This window comes from Camellia sinensis, chromosome 3, assembly GCF_055761805.1.
Source record: "Camellia sinensis isolate YWXY chromosome 3, ASM5576180v1, whole genome shotgun sequence".
NCBI lineage: Eukaryota > Viridiplantae > Streptophyta > Magnoliopsida > Ericales > Theaceae > Camellia > Camellia sinensis.
Window position 1 is genome coordinate 218,039,502 of NC_138963.1, and position 24,896 is coordinate 218,064,397.

The 24,896-nt window shown below is 45.1% G+C and overlaps 1 protein-coding gene and 1 long non-coding RNA gene across 2 annotated transcripts; one reads left to right on the forward strand and one right to left on the reverse strand.

Moving 5' to 3' along the window:
- Positions 1-1,031: 1,031 nt before the first annotated feature.
- LOC145822231 (uncharacterized) lies at positions 1,032-3,397 on the forward strand. The gene is made up of 4 exons (XM_082918843.1): positions 1,032-1,507; positions 1,588-1,686; positions 1,895-2,129; positions 3,381-3,397. The coding sequence occupies exons 1-4, from the start codon at positions 1,217-1,219 to the stop codon at positions 3,395-3,397; spliced, it is 642 nt and encodes a 213-aa protein (XP_082774969.1). The 5' UTR covers positions 1,032-1,216.
- A 17,292-nt stretch (positions 3,398-20,689) lies between these two features.
- LOC114275262 (uncharacterized) lies at positions 20,690-24,681 on the reverse strand. The gene is made up of 3 exons (XR_014365258.1): positions 24,452-24,681; positions 22,922-22,990; positions 20,690-20,944 (listed from the first exon to the last, which is right to left on the reverse strand). It is a non-coding gene; the product is annotated as an uncharacterized LOC114275262 (long non-coding RNA).
- Positions 24,682-24,896: the final 215 nt, after the last annotated feature.

Sequence of the window (24,896 nt, forward strand, 5' to 3'; positions counted from 1 at the left end):
GTTGTCCTGCCAGGAGGACACTGATGGCAGCCTTGGTAGAGAGATGGTGGGACACCACCAACTCCTTTCATTTCTCTGCCACTGGAGACATGACCATGACGCCTCTAGACTTCGCTGTGTTGACTGGCTTAGACATAGGAGGTTGGCCCATCCCCTATGATGAGGATATGGGCGAGTGGGAGGCCGCTTGGATGTATCTATTGGGGGCTCGCCCGCCTGTTGACAGGGTTTCTGGGAGAGTCCGATACACTTGGTTCTCTTCCCACTTCCGGCGGGCGGAGATGGTGCCCGAGACTCCTGAGGAGACGGAGCAGTATGCCCGTGGTTTCCTTATGTTTCTCTTCGGGACTACTCTGTTCGCCGATAGAGGGAACACAGTCGGGCTATACCTGCTGAGCGCTCTGGTTGACCTATCACAGGTCCATCGATATGACTGGGGTGGCGCCGGCCTGGCTACCCTTTACTTTTACATGAGCGCGACCTCCCGCGGGCGGGGAGATTTACTTGGCGGCTACTGGAGAGCCTGGGAGGTACTTTTCTGTCCCCTTGATTTACATTTCTGCTCTTCATTACTTGTACATTGCACACACAGCGCACTTTTACAGTCTGTATTTTGCTCTCGGCATTTCGTACTTACATTCTGCACTGTTTTTCTCAGCTATGGGTCTATGTATACTTCCCAGCATTGGCCCCAGAGTTGGAGGTGGCATGGGTTCCCATGACCCCATACTCACTAGTGTTCGAGGGCCCGCATCGGCCGAGACCCCGAGAGACTCTTATTTATCTGCGACAGTACTTTGACACTGTGCGGCATTCGGAGGTACTTCAGAACTTTCAGTTCCTTTCATTTTCATCTTTGATTTGCTCTGTATATTCTCGATTTCTGATTGATTTATGCATTTATCATCTGCAGATCTCATGGCAGCCTTGGGCGCCCCTGGGTGATGGTCTCCGACTTCAGTATATCGGAGGGTCGGGCATCTCCCAGTATAGGGTCCTGCTCGAGGGGCCGGTTGGCAGGGCATGGTTCCTGGGGGAACGCTTTCTGCGCCAGGTATGGGGGTATCTTTCTCAGGATCCTCCCGCAGTACCCCCAGTCAGTATGCGGACTGTTGACAGGCTCTCTTACTCGGAGGTAGTCGGCGCCATGCTGGGTAGTGATGCTTTACTATATATTTAGGAGGGGGACTACGCCACTTACCGTCACATATATTTGATGCCTCCATTGACGGGAGCTCGTATCCCGATGATGAGGCCTGCCGGTATGTCATCCTCGGGCCAGGCTCGGGCTCGGGCTGCAGACGCCCCTTCTACTAGCAGGGCTGGTACATCTAGAGGTGGGAGTAGACCGGTTCCTCCGATTCCGTCGACTTATCCTCATCCTAGATGGCCAGATATGCCGACTGAGTTAATGGCGTGGCAGTATGGGGCTATCTCTCCGACCCCGATCCCACTAGAGCCTCCGATGCCCAGTGATCGATACGCCATTGATCCTGACTCACCGCTGGTATGCTCCACTGTTTTTCTTTCATCATTCAGATGTTTAGACATTTTTGTTCACTGATGATTATGAGCTCATATTTGCAGCCACCGCGAGGGTACATGGAGGAGGTGGTTGGACTGGTGGCCACACTCGAGGGCATGGTCCTGCGTAGGGAGGCACAGTTGTCTGTCGCAGGCATTCAGGTACCCTTCAGTTTTCTGGCATTTATCATACTTCTGATGACATGCTGATTTCTACTGCATCGATAGACTACTTGTGTAGAGCACATCTGACACACACCCCACTTGGACACTGCATTTACATGCACCCACTTCACGTAGCCTTTGCTTGTATCTGCATCTGATGTATATATTTGGACTGATGTATTTGAATTGAACTCTTTGCTTTCAGATGCCTTCATGGTCCGGTCAGCCGCAGGCCAGGCCACCCGGGCCTCCTTGGGGAGCTGGGCCATCTGGGCCTTTTCAGGGAGTTGGGTCACCCGGGCCTTTTCAGGGGGCGGGGCCATCCCGGCCTTCCCGAGGAGCTCGAGGAGGGTCTGTCCGCAGATGCAGGACTCACGTTGTAGAGGTGGAGCCTGATGAGGAGGAGGAGGATGTTGAGGAGGAGGAGGAGGCCACCGACCGTCAATCAGAAACATCTGCTGAGGAGGGGGGCTCCGGTTTTGGTTCGGGGAACAGAGGTGAGGCTGAGGGGGATCCTGAGGATGACAGCTCCGACCCAGATGATGATGATGGTGCGGAGGTTGTCCCGCAGAAGAGGATGAGGAGTGCTTCTCGTTCCCGCTCCCGAGGACATTGATGTTGCTATTTCCTGCTTTATTTTTCTTTTTGCTAGTAGTTTGTAGCACTTTGCATATTGTTAGGCAGTTTTATTTTTTGTAAAACTTGTACCTTTGTTCGTTGTAAAGCATGATGGAATGAAATAGCTTTTGAAAAGGTGTTTGTATTTTAAACTTTTAGCATCGTATCGCATCAATTTATTTCGTACAAAAATGAAATTGAATGGGAATGTGCATTGTGTAATCACCAAGTCAGGTAGTGAACCGACGCAACAAACTAAGCAACTCAACTTACTAAGATATAACAGGACCTTAGGAAGTTTACAACTCGATAAGCAAAATGCAACAATGTTGACAACGCAAATAAACAAGACTTTAACAAAGATTGCCTGAACAGAGCGCAATGACTCAAAAACACGAAACACGTCCGCTCGACAAACAACTCGATAAGCAAAACAACAACTCGATAATCAAAACTACAACTCGATAATCAAAACTCAGCAATAACAGAGTGTACTTCGGACGATCTGGGCACCGGAACGCATCCGAAACGGAGGGAGATGAAGGCCTTTGACTCTCCCGTTGCATGGAAATGCTTGAAACTTCCCCTCGAAGAAGTAAAACAAGGCCAAGGAGATACACTGCAGCATTGCCGGCCACCTTTGGGGGCCGGCCGGCCAATTTTGTGGAGAGAGACAGCTGGCCGGCCATTTTTGTAAAAAGTAAATGGCTGGCCAGCCAGAAAAGGTGGCCGGCCGGCCAGCTATTCCTGCAGCCTCCTGGTTTTTGACACGTGTCCCCGTGAATAGTGTTTTTCCTTCTATAAAATCCTCAACTTCGGGAACATTCATTTCATCTTAGTTTTAGACAAAGATGGAGGCGTTTCTCGCAGAAAATCTCACATCTTGGATCTCTTCTCTAGATGGTTCGGAAAAGCTGAACTTCCGGGGTTTCGGCTTGAATGCACTATTCACTCTGAGCCGTACTCGGCTACAGTTCCCTTTTCTCCATGCCGCGGCAAGGTTCTGGAATCCAGTGACGCATGTTTTTAGCTTTGGCGGCCAAGAGATGTGTCCCACTTTCGAAGATTTTCAGGTTTTGATGGAGTCTGAATGCTTTGAAGTGATCTTACCCCAGCTCCGTTTTGGCCATGCTCAGGCTTTAGGGCGGATGTGTGGGCTTACGGCGCACGACACTCGATCTCTGATCTGCAGTGGGGAACTGGACATCCTCGGCTTGATCCACCGTTTTTCCGACGCCGGTGACCGCAGCAACCATTATTGGCAGGGTTTCCGGCAACACGCCCTCTGCTTATGTTTGTTGTCTCACTTTCTGCTTTTCTCGGGCATCGGCGGGGCTAGCATTCGCCTGATTGAAGTCGCCCAAGGCTTGAGAGAAGGGAAGAGCTGTATTGCCATGACCTTGGCCGAGACACTGATGGGCTTAGATTCTGTCTATCGCCGGGAGGCGACTAGGTTCGCCGGGAGTCCACTGCTGCTGCAGGTAATGTTTCCCACCCGACCTCACATATATATTTGCTCACATCACTCGACCCTCAGGCTCGGTTTTTCTCACAAAACCCTTGTCTTACTTTTCTCTCATCGTACATCTCTCTGTTCTTTATTCTCTCATTTTCCATCCCTCCCCTAGGTATGGTTAATGGATAAGTTGCAGGTTGTGGACTCTTGCCCAGCTTATTCAGCTCGAGGCTACTTCTTTCGACAGCGCCTAGTCAATGCTCTTGACGAAAGGTGGTGGTTCGATTGGATGTGCAACTTGTCCGCAGACGGCATTGCTTGGCGTTGTCCTTGGCTCAACCTCCCGGCAATGAGCTATAGTATGTCTCGGCTGATTGGGATCTAATTGATTGGTCTAACCCACTACGTATTTTATTTTCCGTTCCGGTTCCTGCGTCAGTTTGGTCATGATCAGACCTGCCCACCGGAGGGGATTGAGTACCCAGCTGCTTTCCCGGTCCGAGGTGCACACCTTGCCCGATATGCCACAGCATGGAGGACTAGAGAGCTCCTGGCCCCTGCTCCCACTTTCAGTTGCACTTTGTCCGATGAGTGCTTGGATTGGCTCAATAAGGAGGCACAGGTTGGGCCTAGCTTGGCATCAGATGCTTCGTCCAGCTCTGGGAGGGGACGCAGAGATACTTGATTCAACTATGCCCCAAATTTATTGCTTATTTAGCATTTTCAAGTTTTCTTTATGAATGTACTAAAAAGCAACTTCGATTGTAATGCAAGAGCAGGAGAACTCAGTTTTGAAATCAATGAAATTGAAAGTTGTGGTACTGAAAATTTTCCGCTTTTGGTCCAAAAATGGTCTTAGTCGTAAAAGATTGATTTGAACAAAGTCAACTTTCATTAAAACTTTTCAAAACTATTTTCGATGTGGATCAGAACTGGACACGCCGAAGATCTGTCACTGAGATGCACAACCCCAGATCCCTGCAACTGGAAAGTTGCCCCTAGTCTGAAGAACAATGCGGCACTGCACGGCAACGGAAAGTTGCCCCTTGTCTGAGTAACTTTGCACCGTCGCGGCAATGGAAAGTTACCCCTAGTCTGAACAGCACTGTACCGGAGATTGCGATAAATGCTGATGGATAAAGATGACTGAGATGATCAAAATGGACAGAGTTGATCGGGGAAAAGTTTATGGCTGAACTTCAAGGTGAAGTTGCCTACGTATCCCAAAGATGGGAATCAAGCCTTACGTAGTTCAGGCCGAGGTTCACTCGAGTATTTTCACTCTCCTTTTGCGCTCTAACTTTTGCCAAGGCCACCCTTTGCGGGTTTTCAACCTTGCAAGCTCAGTTTTTATATTTTCTAATTTTTTTGTGCTCTGACTTTTGCCTAGGTCGCCCTCTCGGGTTTTCGGCCTAGCGAGCCTCTCAAGGATAGTATTTCTTCAACTTGTCCATATTGATCGGTTGTGAGAACTCCAAGCCATCTAGATCCATCAGAACCACAGCCCCACCTGACCAGATAGCTTTGATGATGTAAGGACCAGTCCAATTGGGTTTGAACTTGCCCCTTGGGTCGTGGATGGGAGCTCGGTTGTCTTTGAGCACCAAATCTCCCTCTTTCAGATTCCTGGACTTAACCTTCTTGTTGAAAGCCCGGGCAATTCTGCGTTGATAGCCTTGGATGTGGTACAGTGCTTTCAGTCTTCTTTCATCAAAGAGCATGAGTTCTTCGAATCTACTTTGCTGCCAATCTGCTTCGGCTATCTGGCATTCAGCCAATACTCGTAACGACGGAACCTCAATCTCAATGGGTAGAACAGCCTCCATTCCATAGACCAATGAATATGGAGTTGCTCCAGTAGAAGTTCTGATTGAAGTCCTGTAGTCCCACAGAGCAAATGGCAGCTTGTCTGGCCAATCCCGATAGGTTCCCACCATCTTCTGCAGTATATGCTTGATATTCTTGTTGGCGGCCTCAACCGCTCCGTTGGTTTGCGGCCGGTATGTAGATGACTTATGGAAAGCCACATTGTATTTTTCCAACAAGTCTATCACTTCTTTCTTGAAGTGGGAACCATTATCTGAAATTATCTCGTTTGGCACCCCGTAGCGACAGATGATGTTGTTTCTGATGAACTTTGCGACATGCGACGCCTTCAACACCGCGTATGATTGGGCCTCGACCCACTTTGTGAAATAATCTATCACTACTAGGATAAACTCATGCCCGTTTGACCCCTTCGGGGTAACAGCTCCGATCACATCAATTCCCCAGACTGAAAAAGGCCATGGCGAAGTCATGTTGTACAGTTTTGACGGCGGGATGTTCATGCGATTTGCATGGATTTGACACTTGTGGCATCGCCAAACAAAGCTAATACAATCCTCCTCCATGGTTGACCAGTAGTAGCCCTGTCTGAGGATCTTTCTGGCCAGCATTACTCCATTCATGTGTGCACCGCACTCCCCCCCATGGATGGCTTCCATCAGGCGTTTCGACTCTTCAGCTTCTACACAGAGCTTATGCATTCCCAGATGACCCCTTTTGTACAGCTTACCCCCGCAGATAATGAACTGATTGGCCATTCTTCTAACGGCCCTCTTGTCTTTGGCATTTGCCCCTAGTGGATACGTCTCCTTTTCCAAGAAGTTCCAGATGTCGTAATACCAGGGGTTGCCGTCTTGAACCTCATCTATGGCGGAAATCGACTCGTATGCTGGCGCAAACTTCTGATCAATAATGACTGGACGCATCCAGACTCCGGACGGGATGTCTATCATAGAAGATAGAGTTGCTAGTGAATCTGCAAACCTGTTGTTCTCTCTTACGAGGTGGGTGAAATTTAGCTTCTCAAACCGAGGAATTAGCAGATCCAAGGTTTGGTGGTAAATTATCATCCTTTCCTCCTTGACTTTCCAATCTCCTTTTGCTTGAGACACAACAAGGTTTGAGTCCCCAATGACGTCCAACCGTCTTGCCCCTAGTTCCAGGGCTGCTTCCAGGCCAGCAATACATGCCTCATACTCTGCTTCATTGTTGGAAACTTTGAACCGGAGCTTGAATGCTAGAGGGATACGGGAATCGTCAGGCGCTATCAGCAACACCCCTATCCCATACCCATACTGGTTTGACGCTCCGTCAAAGTACATCGTCCAAGTTTCATCTTCGACGTGCAGAATGGCTTCATCTAGGAATAGATACTCAACCGCTTCATCCCCCTCAACCGGGTGGTCGGCAAGGAACTCCACTACCGCTCTCCCTTTTACTGACTTGCGCGTTACATACTTTAAATCAAATTCGGAGAGCAACAGCAGCCAACGAGCTAGCCTACCCGTAAGTGCTGGTTTCTCGAAGAGATATTTGATGGGATCCAAACGCGAAACCAACATTACAGAGTGAGCTAACAGGTAGTGCCGCAGCTTCCTGGTTGCCCATACCAAGGCCAAGCAAGCCTTCTCCAGCGGTGTATAGCGGGTCTCGTAATCCAGCATCTTTTTGCTCAGATAGTAGATGGCTCTTTCCACTTTGTCTTCTGACTCCTGCGCGAGCATGCAGCCCATGGTAGTCTCAGTTACCGAAAGGTACAATATCAACGGTCTCCCCGGCTCTGGTGGTGACAACACGGGTGGGTTCTGTAGATACTCTTTGATCTGCTCAAAAGCTGCTTGACATCGGCCGTCCCATTGGAATTTCTTTCCTTTCTTCAGGAGACCAAAAAGTGGTTCACAAGTCAAGGTTAATTTAGAAATAAACCGTCTTATGAATTGCACTTTACCCAGAAAGCCTCGCACCTCCTTTTCAGTCCTTGGTGGTGGCATTTCTAAGATGGCCTTGATTTTGGAAGGGTCGACCTCGATGCCCCTTTGTGTAATCAGAAACCCTAGCATCTTCCTTGCTGTAACACCAAACGTGCATTTCTGGGGATTCAATCGCAACCGAAACTCTTTGATCCTTTGAAAGAATTTTTGTAAGGCGGTGTAGTGGCCCTCTCTATCTTTGGACTTGACAATCATGTCGTCCACATACACCTCGACCTCTTTATGGATCATATCATGCAATATTGTAGTTGCTGCCCGTTGATACGTAGCTCCAGCATTTTTCAACCCGAATGGCATCACTCTATAACAATATGTACCCCACGGGGTAGTGAACGCAGTCTTCTCCCGGTCTTCGGGTGCCATTACTATCTGATTATAGCCTGAGAAACCATCCATAAACGAAAGCAAGGCGTGTCCCGCCGTGAAATCCACCAATTCATCAATGTGTGGCAAGGGGAAGTCGTCCTTCGGACTGGCCCTGTTCAAATCTCTGAAGTTTACACAGACCCGAATTCTGCCGTCCTTCTTTGGCACCGGAACAATGTTGGCCAACCAAGTTGGGTATTCAGATACCAGCAGGAACCCTGCGTCAATTTGCTTGGTGACCTCTTCCTTAATTTTGAGAGCCCAGTCCGGGCGAATCCTTCTGAGTTTCTGTTTGACAGGGCGGGCCTCGGGATCAAGAGGGATCCGGTGCTGTACAATCTCAGGATCGATTCCAGGCATGTCTTCGTAGGACCACGCGAAAACATCTTTGAAATCTTTTAATAAAGCGACTAAGCGCTCGCGCTCCTCTGAAGACAACGTGGACCCGATCTGGACCAGTCGCGGGTCCTTCTCAGTACCAATATTCACAGTAGTGATTTCATCCATTAAAGGTTTAACAAATCTTTCCTGCTCTTGATCAATTAATCGTTGCAAAACTGGGGGAATTTCTCCCTCATTGTTTTCATCAAAATTTTGAAAATCCTGATTTAAGCAATAAATCAAAGGCACAGAAAAATACTCAGAAACCACATCCACATCATTCTCATTAAATATTTCCAAGCCGTCAGATTCCTCTGTTACAACAGACTCAAAAGAAAATGAAAAAGACGACCTAGACAGGACTGTGGCATCCGGGTTATCACCCCCAGGAATACCGGACTCAGACTCAGTCGAGCTGGAATCTGATTCCGACGCACAAGATTCGGTAGAATCAGATTCCGGCTCACTACCTGACCCGGAGCTGCTAGATAAAAAGCCTTCTTCATATTGCCAGATGAGAGAAGGTGCGATAGATGCATCCAATATCGGCGCTGGAAAGCCTGCAGCTATTTCATCTCCAATCATAGAAACCGAAGAGTTATCCCCCAAGCACTCTTGGCCGATCGGAGGATCTGATAGTAGACTCGCCAGTGCTACCCCCATTTCAAGCTCTGTGCTCTCAGGCTCCACTGCTTCACATTGCTCAACCTCAGTTGGTGGGTCTGTCTGCGCTTTGGCAACGTCATCCCCAGATAATTGTATGTCGAAGAAGATTTCAAAACCAGGCACGCGCTTCCCCTCCGCGTTTAGCCATGGCTCCGGGAAGCCGCAGAATGGAAAATCTTCCCCCTCCCGGACGAAACGTCCGTTTAGGGTACCCCGGATGGGCCTGTGCATTAACTCAAATGGCTTCCCGGCCTTCTTTGCTCTGGCCCTTCCAGCCATTTCTTTCCCTTTCCTCACCCAGTCCTCTTTGGTGGGCAGATAACCCAGTCCAAAGGCGTGAGGGTTGTGTGGCACTTCGGCCAACACTGAGACGCCCTTCCGGCCGCTTCTCCCTAATCCCATCCCGGGGGTGTGTTTTAGCTTGTTCATGAGGTAGATAGATTGAGCACTAACGTACATGCCCTCATTCACAGCCATGACATTCTGCACCACTTGAGCCTCGGCCAAAGTGAACCCCGACAAAAACACATCCTCCGTGCCGTGCTCGATCTCCAAGACAGGTGTGGACACTTCCGGCGGCGGGTGGATTGATGAATTCCCGAAAACGATCGCTACCCCTTTCCCGTGGGGGTACTTTAGCATCTGATGTAGAGTGGAAGAGACTGCTTTGACCTGGTGCAACCACGGTCGCCCCAAAAGTAGGTTAAAGGTTGCGGGAACGTCCAAGATATGAAATTCGATGTTGTGTTGTCCTGGACCAACCTTAGTTTGAATTTTAACAGTCCCCATCACTTCTCTGCTGGTATTGTCGTATGCTCTGATCACTTGGGTGGTTGGGACGAAGTCCACGGGTTTCAACCCGATTGCATATGCCATTCTGGTTGGGCAGACATTAATCGCAGACCCGGTATCAACAAGTACCACCGGTATCCACTTATCTCTACATTCCACAGAAATATAGAGAGGTTTGTTATGACTTGTGCCCTCAGGCGGTAGTTCCTTGTTCGAAAAGGTTAATGCCGGGGAAACTCCTCCCGGAAAAACCAACCCAACCAGCTGTTCAGGCGTGGTGTCTATGGAGAGTTTGGACTTGTCCATAGCAGATAGGACAGCTTCTCTATGTACTCGTGATGCCATTAGCAGTCCCCAGATAGAGATGTCTGCTTGTATCTTCTTTAATTGTTTCAGCATAGCTTCCTCTTCAATCTGCTTCTCCTTCTGTTTCTCCGCTTCTCTATCCTTTCCGGATGCCTCGGGTTGGTCCAGGTGTGGGGGTTTAAAGTACCGCCCACTTCTCGTCATATGGTCAACCTCATCGAGGTACCAAGTGTCATCCGGTTGATTATTTCCCCAGTCTTCATCCGTGTGGGCAAGACATAAGTCATCGTCTTCCCACCACATTCCATCGGCAGCCAACAGACACCTGTCTGGCTCCGGTTTAGTTGCACTTGCAGTATTCCCTGTCAACATGCTCGCAGCATTCTCTATCTTCGTGCACACGGCACTTTCAGTCCCCTCAGGGCCTTTAGCTTTCCTAATTCTCTCAGCCTCCTCGAACTTTTCTCGTTCCAGCTACATCAGTACAGCTGTTTGTTCAACATTTCTCGTATCCATAATGCCCATGTCTCGAGCGGAATTCTTAGCACCGGCGCTCTCCGGCGATACAACTTGACTTTCGGCCGTTCCGGCCACAACTGATACTTCCGCCCCTGCCGGGCTCTGTTCTGGTTGGGCTTCCCCCACTGCGTCTGGTTGATCCTCGAGCCATCCAGTGGCCTCCGCTGATCCCTCATAATCATACCAGTTGATTGACGTATCCCCCAGTTCCTGGTCATCGAAAAATTACAGGTTGGCAAAGTCCTCCTCTACGGCTGTTAGATCATCCGCCCATAGCCCAGATCTATCCCCCCGGATCATGCATAGCTCTCCTGTCTCTGGCAATTCTATACCTGGCCCAATTCGGATCGTTGATAGGATATACTCGCTTGGATCATAGGCTCTCCTAGCAAAACTCTGTCCAGTCTCAGATTCAACAATCTCATTCTCTCCCAAAATCTGCCCTGCCCTGTCTTCGACGGTCACCACCATCGGTTCTGGTTGGGTTTTGGAGATGTCCACCATGCACAAGAAATCAGTGCAGTCGGGGAGGAGCACCTCCGGCTTGGGTAGGTGGGTGGGCGTAATATAGATGCTAGGATCGTAAGATGCGACCCCAGTCTGGATAAAATTAATTCTGTTGGGAGGGGGAGGTTGGTTATGTGGTGGGAGAGGGTTGGTTGTGACATTGGGTTTATCAGGAGGCGCAATCACCTGTTTGTCAATAAGATCCTGGATCTCATGACGCAATCTGTAACAACGGTCGGTGTCATGACCGTGTTGTTGGTGGTACGCATAGTATTTTGACGGGTCATAAGAGGGGGGGAGTGGATTCGGTAATGGCTTTGGCTCCAGGGGTTTCAAATGATTTTTTCTAATCAATATTCCCAGAACTTTGGTCAGGGGCATATATAGTGGGGTAAAGGTTCTTTGGCCTCGCGGTTGGAATCTGTTGGTTTGTGTGTTGCTTCCGGACGCGCCGGAGAAGGGTGTGGCAGTCATGGGCCTTGGAGGGGGAGGGGGAGTGGTGGTGACCATACTAACTTCCGAGGCTCTTGTATTTGCAGCGCCACTCGGGCCCGCATTGTTGTTACGGTTGAACGTCCTCCTCGGTTGTTCTCTGTCGTGGTCAAACAGACCTTGTTTCATTGCATCTTCGATTTGCACCCCCATCTCATGTAAATCTGCGAAAGTAGGAAAGGGGACTACAATCATTCTCTGCATCAACTTTGGGTGGAGATTGCGCACAATCATCCGGATTTGATCTTTGTCAGTGGGCCTTAAAGTCATCATTGACGCCTTTGCCCTCCATCGGATCACAAAGTCTGAGAAAGTTTCCTTGGGCTCTTGCCTTGTCGTCTCGAGATCACGGGTTGTGATCTCGATCTGAGTGTTGTATGAATATTGTGCTACAAAGGCCTCAGCCATTTCATCCCAATTCTTCTTCACTTCATCTTGTAACTTTGCGTACCAGTGGGCGGCCACACCCGACAGGGTTCGACCGAATAGTGAAAGCTTCTGTAGTCGTGTTAGGCCCATTGGCCACAAGATGTCTGCAAACAGTCGGAGATGGACCATGGGGTCGCTAGACCCGTCAAAGCGGTCGATTTGTGGCATTTTGAACCTATCGGGGAGTGTTACGGCCTCCTCGGTATATCCGTCTTCGATATCCGGCATAGCCTTGACCCCTTGGGATTTCTTGAAGAGCTTCTCCAGTTTGCTCAATTTCAGAGCTGTATGATCAACCTCGACCTCGAAGGGAGAGTCCGGGTGATTGGATGTATGGACCTTGGACAATTGTGGCGGAAGCGGGGGCGGAGCTGGCCCTGTTGGAAGATTTGTGTCCTCTTGCAGATTCTGGATAGTCGGCACAGTATTCTGGGTGTTTGGAGGAGCGTTTTGAACAACAAGTGTCTGCTCAGGTATTGGAGCCCTCGCCGGAGGAGGAATTTGTTGTGAAACAGATGCTGTATTCTGTTGTTGCAGTCTGGTAATCAGCTCAGCCTGCTGGGTCATAATCTCGGCCTGCTGCTTAGCGAGTTCATCTCGGCGAACGGCATCCTGCTGCATGGCCCGCATGGTTTCCTGCATTTGGCGCATCATTTCCTCAACTCCTGTTGGTGCTGTCATACTGTTTTGATTTGTCTGAACTACTGGCAGATCTGTCTCAATGGGGATCTCAATCCGACTGTCCACTGATGGGGGAAACCACTGTTCTGGTGATCTCTGTTCAGATACACTGCGCTTTTCTGCTTCCTTCTGGTAATAGGGGGTAGAGAATGGAACACTGGCTGTCCGTCAATTAGATCCTCAGATCGATGGAGTCGACGACCTCGTGTCCAAAGTGCTTGGGAAATGCCTGCTGGGTTGGAAGCAATTGTGCTAAAAACTGACCTAGCAAAAGATAAATAAAGCGAAAAGGAAATAAATAAACAGATAAACGGACAGCATAACAGCTTAAAATAAAATGCATGACACACAGCCGGGCATAATCAACACACAGTCAATAAGCTGAATAACACACTGTCCTCAAACACTGATTATTATCCCTGTATCACTGTCCCTTAAAACAGAATCTGATATCTGCAGATAACTAATTCTCAAATACTGGCTGATGCCCGCAGGCCTGATACACAAACTCATGTACTGAACTGATGCCCGCAGGCCTGATACTGACAATACTGAACTGATGCCCGCAGGCCTGATACTGACAATACTGAACTGATGCCCGCAGGCCTGATGCCCAAACTCATATACTGATACATGCATTCCTGTAGAGACGCACTCTAAAGCATATAATAGATAAGTGAGAGCCAAAACACCCCTATGTTGGGGTAGGGTTTCCCTGTCCTATTTTGTCAGGAGCTAGGGTTTCACTACGCACGCAGCGGTTTCAAGCAACCTATAAACGGGTAAGCAACCTGTCCTAATTTGGAATGGTCACTATAGATCCGAATATGCACTAGGTCGAATGGTCAAAGAGGGTGCCCCGGCAAAACCGGGGTTTGTGTTCCCATACTGGCAGAGCCCACAACCGGTCAGCCTTATGGTCATGCCTTGACAAGACAAGCCTCCGGCAAACCGTTCAGGAATAGCAGATGGCAAACACGGTGTCCTAGGCGCACCAATGCAAATGCAATGCAAAGAAACACACAAGTGTAGTCAAAAACAGATATCACGAGTTCGAGTCAAGTTCTCTAAATCCCCAGCGGAGTCGCCAGAAACTGTAGCAAGCCCGCGGGGGACCTCGCCACAGCTCGGACTCGACTTTCGTAGTCACGGTTCTAAATCTGAACCAAAGAGTCCAAATCCGGCAAATCGTTTTGAGAAAACAGATTTTTTGAAAGAAGTGCCAAACATGGACTGCTTTGCCAGATACAGAGTCGCCACCTAAATATTTTATTTTGGGAAATTTAGAAAACCCTGACTCGGTGCCAAAAGGCCACGTGTCCGTCATCACCAAAGTTGCCTCGGCTCGGGAACTTGGGTACGATTGGGGAAGGTCACTTCGTGAGCACCCCCGCTCGCCCGGTCATAGACCGGCCTCTACTAACCATGATATCAATTTTTGAAAACATTGTGAGTTCTTAATCCGGTTATTAGCCTAGATTACTATGTGATGCTCACAGCATACAAGTATAGACTGGATCGCCTGAATTGGAACAAAACATTTCATGTTTGTTTTTTTTTTTGAAAGAGGTTTTGCTACCCGCAGGTAGGCTTGAAACATTTGATGATTTATTCCAATTCAGATAACCCAACCTTCACCCACAGGCATTCAGGCAGTTATATCATATAAGCACATAGCCTCATGGTAAGCATGCTATTCATGGCAGCACTCACACGCATGCAAGGATGCTAAAGCATAAAGCTTACCGAGTACTCCAAGCCAAAATAGAAACTCATTAGAAATCATGCATGAATCCTAAGTATACAGAAATGTCTAATGCAACACATGCAAAATGCAACTATAGCAGGCTCGGCTATTCTAAGATGGTATATGAAATGCTACAACTATCATGTATTCAATTTAGAATTGAAAAATACAATGCAGTTAGTATGATGCGCCGAGCCCGGTGCATGCAAAACTGATGAATGAATGCAAACATGCTGTCATACTGTATGCTAATTGAAATATGCCCTAATCTAACCATCATAAGCGGATAAATAAAAGGGAAGAAAGACGTGGGGTTGGAAGACATACATCACACTCACGCACACTTATTACAGTTGTGCCCTCGCGCAGAGGGTCCGAATAAATAATACAGTCCAAATATTACAGTCCCGAATGAAAGAATATTACAGTCCAAAATATTACAAAATCCTAATTAATTAACGAATTAACTAAGAAAATAAATAAAACTGGTATGCAAGCCAGGGACTGCCTTGCTTCTGATGGATGATGCATGTCCGGGTTGTCTTGCGCAGAAATCCACCGGAATGCCCCAATTAGCCTCTGTTTACACCTGTACTTGAAAAGCGTGCCAGCCCCAAAAAGTTGCTGATTCTTCGTTTTGCTGCAACAGAGAGCAGGAAAGGGGCATAGCAATGTATTTGCACAGATATATGCATGTCTCGATCCTCGTGCCACCAATCGCGCATACCGAGGCATGATGGCCGAGGAGTCGAAATGCACAACTCAATATAGGATGAATGCACATGAAACTACAGCTAAAACCTAACTCCATCATGGATAATCCGGAGTGTCGGTGACTGGGGAATTGAGACACATTCCGTCACTCGGAGTACGAAATGCACCTCGTTTCCCGTGCTCGGGCTAACTCCTATTCCGGACACGATGCAATATGCATGACATGCAACTAAGATGCAATCCTAACATACACCATGCTATGAAAGTGAGATGCCTCGAAATGCGTGCACACGGGCACGCAAACCGAGAAAATGATAGAATGCAATCTAAGATACAACCTAGTATGCACTATGCTATGAAAATGAGATGCCTTGAAATGCGTGCACACGGGCACGCAAACCGACAAAATGGAAGAATGTGATCTAAAATACAACCTAGTATGCACTATGCTGTGAAAATGAGATGCCTCGAAATGTGTGCACACAGGCACGCAAACCGAGAAAATGGCAGAATGTGATCTAAGATACAACCTAGTATGCACTATGCTGTGAAAATGAGATGTCTCGAAATGCGTGCACACAGGCACGCAAACCGAGAAAATGGCAGAATGTGATCTAAGATACAACCTAGTATGCACTATGCTGTGAAAATGAGATGCCTCGAAATGCGTGCACACAGGCACGCAAACCGAGAAAATGGCATACGCAATGCAAATGACATGGAAAATGTAACATGGGCTTATACCAACATGAGTGAGCCTCAGCCACACTCCCATAGGATGCCGGCGGATGAAAATGAAGTGCCTCGAAATGCGTGCACACGGGCACGCAAACCGAGGCGATGGTAGAATGCGAATGACATGAAAATGTGATATGGGCTTATACCAACATGAGTGAGCCTCAGCCACACTCACATAGGATGCCGACGAATGAAAATGAAGTGTCTCGAAATGCGTGCACACGGGCACGCAAACCGAGGCGATGGCATACACAATGCGAATGAAATGAAAATGTGATATGGGCTTATACCAACATGAGTGAGCCTCAGCCACACTCACATAGGATGCCGGCGGATAAAAATGAAGTGCCTCGAAATGCGTGCACACGGGCACGCAAACCGAGGCGATGGCAGAATGCGATGTAATGACATAGAAATGGAAATAAATCATTCTAATAGAATTTCAGCACTAAAATATGGAGGAAAACAGTCCCGAAATGAGGCGAAATGACACCAAATGCATGGAATTGTCCCGAAATGCGAATTTAGGCACCCGAAATAGCCTATAGCTATGCCAAACATGCACAATATGGACATGTAATGCAAAGACAGAAGCTAGGCAGTCCCAAAAAAGGCACTTTCACAGTTATAAACATGGCCAAACAGAAAGCATAGGTAGGGCAAAAATGGCATGCAAGAATAGGGGCCAAAAGAGGGGTAATGAAGCAAGTGATATAAGAAAATTCCAAACTGAAAAATTTCCTTCTACAACATTGAAGAGGGACCAAAAATATGAATATTTACAGTATATGGAAAACCTCAAATCAATATACAAACATGCTAAAAAAAAGGCACAAGATTGAGGCTCAAAAGGTGCTATAACATGAAGTATACAAAATAATCACCAAACAGCCAAATACCCTTAATAAAACATGTAGAATGGGCCAAAATAGGACTATTTCCAGAACTGTAAAATGGCCAAAAACAAAAGCATGATAGGGTAACTAAACATGCAAGAATGGGGAATAAAAGAGAGATATAACATAAAGTGGAATATGGAGGTCCCAAACCATGAAAGGACCCAAATGAAACATGAAGAATGGACTAAAATAAGCACTTTTTCAGAACTGTAAAATGGCCAAAAACAAAAGCATGGTAGGCTGCCATTGCATGCAAAAATGGGACTAAAAGGGGAGTATAAAGGTAAGTATAACATGGAAGTCCCAAATGGTGTTGAGCCCTTCTTCAATGTTGAAGAGGGGCTCAAAATAAGCCTAATATCAGTTTACAACATGCTCAAAAACAGATTAATCATGGGCCAAAAATAGCATGCAAGATTATGACATATAAGAGGATCAATGAAGCAAGTGCATCATGGAGGGCTCAAACAGGGTTGAGCCCTTAATGAAGAATGAAAATGAGCTCAAAAGAAGGCCACTTTCAGTTAGGGTCGGAGCTTGAAACAAAAAGCATGTGGGGCTTACAAATGGATCAAGAAAAAGGGTCAAAGAGGAGAAATATCACTCACCCTTGAAGACTAAAGCTTTTGTTGCTTCTTGGATCAATTTGCAGCTCCTTTAGCCTTTGAGAAGCCCTCCTTGTTGCTGGAAATGAAGTGGTGATGGTAGAGCTTGGTGGTGTAGAAGAAATGGTGATTAGGGACTTAGAAGTTTTCAAGGAAATGAGAAGTATAGAGAGGGATTTGTGTATGGAAGCTTGAAGACAAAATTTTCTAACCCCAAAAGATGATATGGAATGCTGGTTATAAGGGCCAAAAAGGGGGTGTAAAGGTGGGGGAAAAGGAGACAAACTTTCCCCCACAAAATATCCCCCGGATAAAGATATTTTCTGGGAGATAAAGCCCTACAGCTGTAAAGTGCACAGTGTGAGGATCTCGGCCGGCCAGGTATCTTTGCTGCAGGTGGCCGGCCGGCCACACCCCCTAGCCGGCCGGCTAGGGGTCAAAAGGGTCAATCTGATTTAGTGGCCGGCCACCAACTGATGGTGTCCTCCTATCTGTGTACAACACAACCCTGTGGTGAAAAGTCCAAGAAAGTGGGTCCAAGGGGTTCAACATTAGCCCGGAAGGAGGGGGTCAAAAGGGTCAGGTGGAATTATTGGCCGGCCACCAATTTTTAGGGTCCTCTCATGTGTGTACATCACAAATATGTGGTTCAAAGTTCAAGAAAATGGGCCCAAGGTGTTCAACATTAGCCCGGAAGGAGGGGGTCAAAAGGGTCAAGTAACATTAATGGCCGGCCACCAACTTTTAGGGTCCTCCCATGTGTGTACATCACAAATATGTAGTTCAAAGTTCGAGAAAATGGGCCCAAGGTGTTCAACATTAGCCCGGAAGTGTGAAAAACGGGCGCCGGAGGACGTCGGAGGATGTATAACTGGTTGCTGCAACAATTACTGGCCTCTCACCCTTCAATGACCTCCCCGGTAATAAAACAGAGGTACCTGCCAAAAATGAACGAAAACCGATGCAAAACAAATGTTCGGGGGCCAAAACGCGCAGTTCGAGGTCCCGAAAATGGGCTGTTAAGCACCGAAAATGGCATTCGACCTCGAAGTGGGTTTCTCAGACCCCAGTGTCCCTCAAAAGGGAGAAAATAGAAAGTATGCCAAAAACCGGAGCAATAGGAGATGGTTAAGCGGTCCCGAACCGAGGCACACGGCCTGACGGCTCCGAAAATCGGAAACCGGACTCCGAAATGGAAAAAATGGCCTACGGCCACCAAATGTAGCCTACGGACATTGAGAGATGGTCTACGGGACCTCTCCCTTCCCTCAGGAAAAGAAACAAAGAAAATCGAGCCTGGTTCGCAAACCGAGGCAAAGTACAAAAGAGGGTTCGGAAGTCCGGAGGCAGGGCTCACGGCCGTGACTCTGAAACTTCTGAACAAGCACATTATGCAACATCACCAAGCGCTCAATCGGTGACGTCTGAGTCTTAAGGTCGGTCAAAAATGGGGTGTCTACAACATCCAATATGGAAAAACAAGCTCTAGACAGAGCCTATGCAGGTCTTAAAATTTATCAAAAATAGCCTGAAACATGGCTTGGAAGCATGCAAATAAGGGCTCCTTTGTAAGGCCAAAAATGCTAAAAAACAAAACAAGGAGAGAGATGGTCACCTTCTCTGATTTTGGCTCTCAAAATAGCATGCTATTTCAGTGGCTAAAAGGCCAAACAAAGGCCAACACAAATGCTCTAAGGCATGGCTCAAAACAAGATAAAATGAAGCATGCAAGGGGGTAGATGACCCCCAATAGAAAAATGACCTTAAACAAACATCAAAAGGACCTCAAAACAAGACTTTTTTCAGTTTACACCAAAGCTCAAATATGCTTGCAAGTGTGGCTAAAAGATGGAGCAAAATAAAGCTTAAAAGATGGAATAGTGTGTTACCCTTGTAGCTTCAGCAAAACCAGCAGCTTCTTGGACCAAAAACCAGCTCTTTGAGACCTCTCAAGACCCTCCAAGAATCTTAGATCAATGGCGGGGGTGTGTGGCTATGAGGTGTGGTGTTAAAGGCCAAGAACAAACACCATTTCCAAGCCTAGAATGTTGAGATATAGAGAGATATATGTGCTTTTCCTTAGACAAATTTTTTTTTCAACCTCTTTAAAGGAGAGGGAGGCCCTCTCTTATAGAAAAACAAGAGGGTCCAAGCTTCTTAGAGAAGCTAGAGCAAAAGGTTCAAGCTTCTTGGAGAAATTAGAGCAAAGGTTTAAGCTTCTTCAAGAAGCTAAAACAAAGGTTCAAAAGGTTCAAGCTTCCTCAAAAAGCTAAAACAAGGGTTCAAAAGGCTCAAGCTTCCTCAAGAAGCTAAAACGAAGGTTCAAAAGGTTCAAGCTTCCTCAAGAAGCTAAAATAAGGGTTCAAAAGGTTCAAGCTTCGTCAAGAAGCTAAAACGAAGGTTCAAAATGTTCAAGCTCTCCAAAAACCGTGCCAAATAGAGAAAGTTAAGCGGTCCCGAACCGAGGCGCACGGCCGACGGCTCCGAAAATCGGAAATTGGTCTCCAAACGGGAACAGTGGTCTACGACCACAAAAAGTAGCCTACGGCCACTGAGAGATGGTCTGCAATACCTCTCCCTCCCTCCGGGAAGAGAAAGCAAGACCTGGTCCGCAAACCAAGGCAAAACACAAAAGAGTCCCGAAGTCCGGAGACAAGGCTCTTAGCCGAGACTCCGTAACCTCAGAACGAGCACAACATGCACCATCACCGAGTGCTCAATCGATGACGTCTGAGTCTTAAGGTCGGTCAAAAATGGGGTGTCTACACTTGTTTAACCAAACAAGAAAATAGAACTTAAACTTTAAATCACATAGTGATAATCACTTGACATATCCGAAACCTCCACGGGAGGCACATAGGTTGGCTGACAAAAACAGATTCTAGGCAGATGCCTCTAAGACTGGTCACGTGCCTGATCGCCTACATACATAAATAATACAGTGAGCTAGAGCCCAGTGAATAATAACAGAATAAAGGGTTTTAATGAATGAGTCCGTACAGATTCAGAATTCATAATTCAGTTTCGTATCAAATTCATAATTTGCCCAGGTCATATACAGAAATCATAAGTCATACGTAAGTATACGTGATACATCCATAAGCGCTAACAGAGCAGATACAGAACAGATGCAGACAAGTGAGGATTACGAATAACCAGTTCCATAAAGGAACCTCCAGATCTGGGTAATAGAGAATAAACACGCTGAGCCCTGTAACGCCCTCAAAATAATACATAAAACCCAACAATCTTGACATGCATAGACATAAGAGAAATAAACATCTTTCCATTTATTAGAGTATTCATTTCAAAAGTATTACATGTTGACATCAAAAGTAAATGCCCTACGAGCTTACAACTTTCCAAGCCAACACTTGGTTACAAAAAAAGAGTACTAACTCTTAATACAAAATAAGCCATTGGCTTGATTTATATGTAATACACAATTAATCACAAAAAGGAAGCCTTCAGCTCCCACAACTTCCCAGGCTACATCCTTGGAGGCAGCATGTCGCCTGTACCTGAAAATAATGTCCCACATAGGGTGAGCCAACGCCCAGTAGAGATATGCTAAACATAATATGGGCAATAACTAAAACATTAGCATTTGATAAATGTCTAACTAATAAAAACCAACATACATACAATCCAGTTCCATAATCCTTTACTTATCCAATTCTCAACTTATAAACACGGCTCAAAACCTGGCCAAACAACTTAAATGAGACTACATCTCATACTATCAATACTTCAAACTGCCATTTTACGGAGATTGCGTCCGCGAGATTCGGCACCCATGTATAATTATTTTCTAGTTGCCATTTTACGGAAATTTCGTCCGCAGGACTCAGCACCCATATATGAATATTTTTAAATTTGCCATTTTACGGAAATTTCATCCGCGGGACTCGGCACCCATGTATTTGAATACATATCATATACAATGACCAATCAATACACATATTTGCTGTATTATTCCAACCGTCATACTCAATGACATACTCAAATTGATTAGTTTTAATTCACCTAATCATCATGCAGTGTCTACAACAATCAAGACTATCCTTCACCGATAGCCCAAAACAGTTATTTCTAAACAGATAATAAATGCATCAACAGATAAATTATCAACAATTCTCAAAGGTGAGTGATTATTAAATCCAACTCCACCATTCTACTACATAATGAGCCAATTTCATTATTCCCAACTCAATTCATATTTCCATAACATTTCCAAATTAATTATATAAATTAATTCATGCAACAATTTAGGGCTTTCTCCCCATTTTTCTCTACAATGACCCAAAGGTCCCATATATCATCAACAACAACAATACCATCATTTTAAGACCCAAGATACACATTTATGAGTCAAAATAACCAAACCCCTCTTTATTTATTTTGAAACCCTAACACCCAAAATTACCCAACTTCAACATTACATCAAAATGACCAATAGTTTATGTCAAAGACCATAAAAATGAGTAGTTATCCTTACCTCAAATTCGGAGCTCAAAGAAGAAGATGAAGAAGTTTGAAAGTGCTCCGAACCCCAATATTTTTGGATCAAAACGTAGCCCTCAACAAGCTCCACACTTTTTACAAAGGCCCAAGGATAGAAGATCACTCCTACTAGATCAAATCCTAGAGAGAAGTTGGAGTTTTAGAGTGAGGTGCTCTCCAATGGAGGTTTTGAAAAAGTAGGAGAGAGAAAGAAAATCAAAAAGTGATCCAAAATGTCACTTTTCGGACTGATATAAAAGTCGCCCTGTTCGAGCGTCAGACACAGACTCACGCTCAAGTGTTAAAAGCGTCGCTTGAGCGCCGGTTGTACACTTCCAGAAGTTTTGCAGACCATGGTCCCCGCTTGAGCGTCAGACTTCCTGCTCGAGCGGAGGAACAAAATCGAAAGGGCTCGTTCGAGCGTCAAAACTCCCGCTCAAGCGCACGACGACCTGCAGAGAAAAATACTGAGAGATGACAAATCACGCTCGAGCGTCAAAACTCCCGCTCTAGCGGAGAAGTAAAAACAAAGGGCCCGCTCGAGCGTCAAAAGCCCCGCTCAAGCGTGAAGGCCAAAATCTGGGCATCAACTTTTGGTTTCTAAACATAACCAACATGTTCCAAACTTGCCTAACACAACCCAAGACTCAAATACAAAGAGTAAAGGATGAAAATGAGAATAAGACAACAACATAACCACGGAACCAAGTTCGGAATACAATAAACAAAGGAAGGGAAAACCGGGATCGCTATAAGCCCCATGATGGAGCCTCCAGTACGGGTAACAGAGTGCAGACAGATTAAGTTCCATGATGGAACCTCCGATACCGAGTAACAGCCAACACATAGCACATGATACTAAGGATGTCACGAATACATATCAGAAATTGGACAATCATTTATTGTACAGAACATAACATTTTAGAAAACAATTCTTATTTCATCATACAGAAAATAAATAAGGTTGAACATAGCTTTACTATGTTATTACTCACAGGTAGCCGCAGAAGCAAATCAGACGAACTGGACATATCAGATAAATCAGGCAGACAATGGCGCGTGACCTACACAAGCACATAATATATACACATTGAAATATAATATTACTCCCTTGATCAAACTTGACTTTTTTAGTCTTTTTTCGTCTAAATAGTCCGAAGTTCTACTAGCTTATTCTTTCTCATTTAAATAAACCGGGCTCTTATTTCACATAATCTTTCATTACTAAGCCATTCTTTTCCAAATAGATTGATCTTTTACTTAGCTTTTTAAACAATTGCCACTAGATCAATGATTCATTCCTTAACTAACTAATCTATATTGATTGATAGCTTATTAATCTTTATTGAGTCATAAATCATGTCTAAAATGCTTTGGAAAGAGATGGAATAAAAATGTGAGCTAAATGCAATTTTTCAAAATATGCTGAAAATGGGGTCTTCGCTCGAGCGCCACTTTGATCGCTCAAGCAGACTGTAAAATTTGAAAAACTTCTAGAAGTTTGATTTTCACGCTCAAGCGAGACTTTCCTCGCTCGAGCGGACAGTGTGAATTCTGGAATTTCCAGAATTGTAATTGAAGTTCAGATTTGATATTCAAAACCTCAAAACATGTATTTTTGGTACACAAATATGGAGAACCACCATATAATTTAGTAAACACTCTCAATTAAAAGTCATTTATTCAAAATCATGCTCCAATTGTCCAATTTTATATTTAACTCATATTCTTTATATCAAACCCACAAATTTTAAAACATGATTTAAACTTTCAAAACTCTTGAAAAATTCATTATGCATGTACAATTGAAACTCAATGTGATTAATTTCTAAATTAATTTCCATAAATTTGAACATAGCTCTAATTCCTCATTTTCTTGTCAATTTTTCATAGCTGACATTGCATATATATAATTCAAATAAAACTAACTAATTTAATATATTCAATAACATGTTTAAATTAAATAAAACTCTTAAATTACATTGCATGCATAGATTAGAGATTAAAATCAAACCAATATTTAAGTTTCAACACAAAATCAAAACCTCAATTAACTCCAATTCAATTTCTTCATCATTTTACTAATTCCCTTAAATCATGAAATTGAAAATATAAACTCTTTTAAAGGAATATTTGCATGTATGAAATTAGGATCAAAACTACTGATTTTACATCTTTCCCAAGCAAATCATAATTTAATTCTTGAACTACTCTAATTTAGATTTCTATTAATTTTCTTCATATCTAACCCAAATTTAAACTTATAAGTTTTTTACATATGAATTAAATCTAAAACCTTGAAATTCCAACATGCATGCAAGGATTAGTTTCAATTTATGAAGAATAACAAAGATCAAACTCTTAACTAATTAATTTCCAAATTTATCTCCATAATCTTTAAATAGAATTCCAATTTTCTTCATCTTCTTGCTAATTCCTATTAATTACATGATCTTGAGTCCAATTTCATCTTTAATTTCAAGTATAATATAAAGATTCTATAAAAATTAAGCATGAATCCATACCTTCTACTTTAATTTCAGCATTTTAATTGATTCTCCTCTATTTCCCCTTTTCTTTTCTTCATTTCTTTCTCTAATCCATAGCTTTTCCTTTAGCCCTCTTCCATTTCCAGCAACTCTTCTCTTCTTCAATAATCAAGTAAATTGAGTTCTCTCTCTCTCTCTCTCACGGTTTCTCTCCCTCTGTGGAACTTCTTCAACAATAGCAGAATATGAATTCATTTCCCTTGCTTGAAATTAACACAATATACTCATATGCCCACTTTATGGCTCCACACGTCCACACGTGCACATACTTTAGGCCTTTCTAGAATTAAGTTACTAATACTATTAACAAATTATAATTAACACATCTTAATAAATCTCAATTAGCACATAATTTAATTAATCAAATTAATTACAAATCCCACATAATTTAATCAGTCTAATTTGACTTCCATTAGAGCCT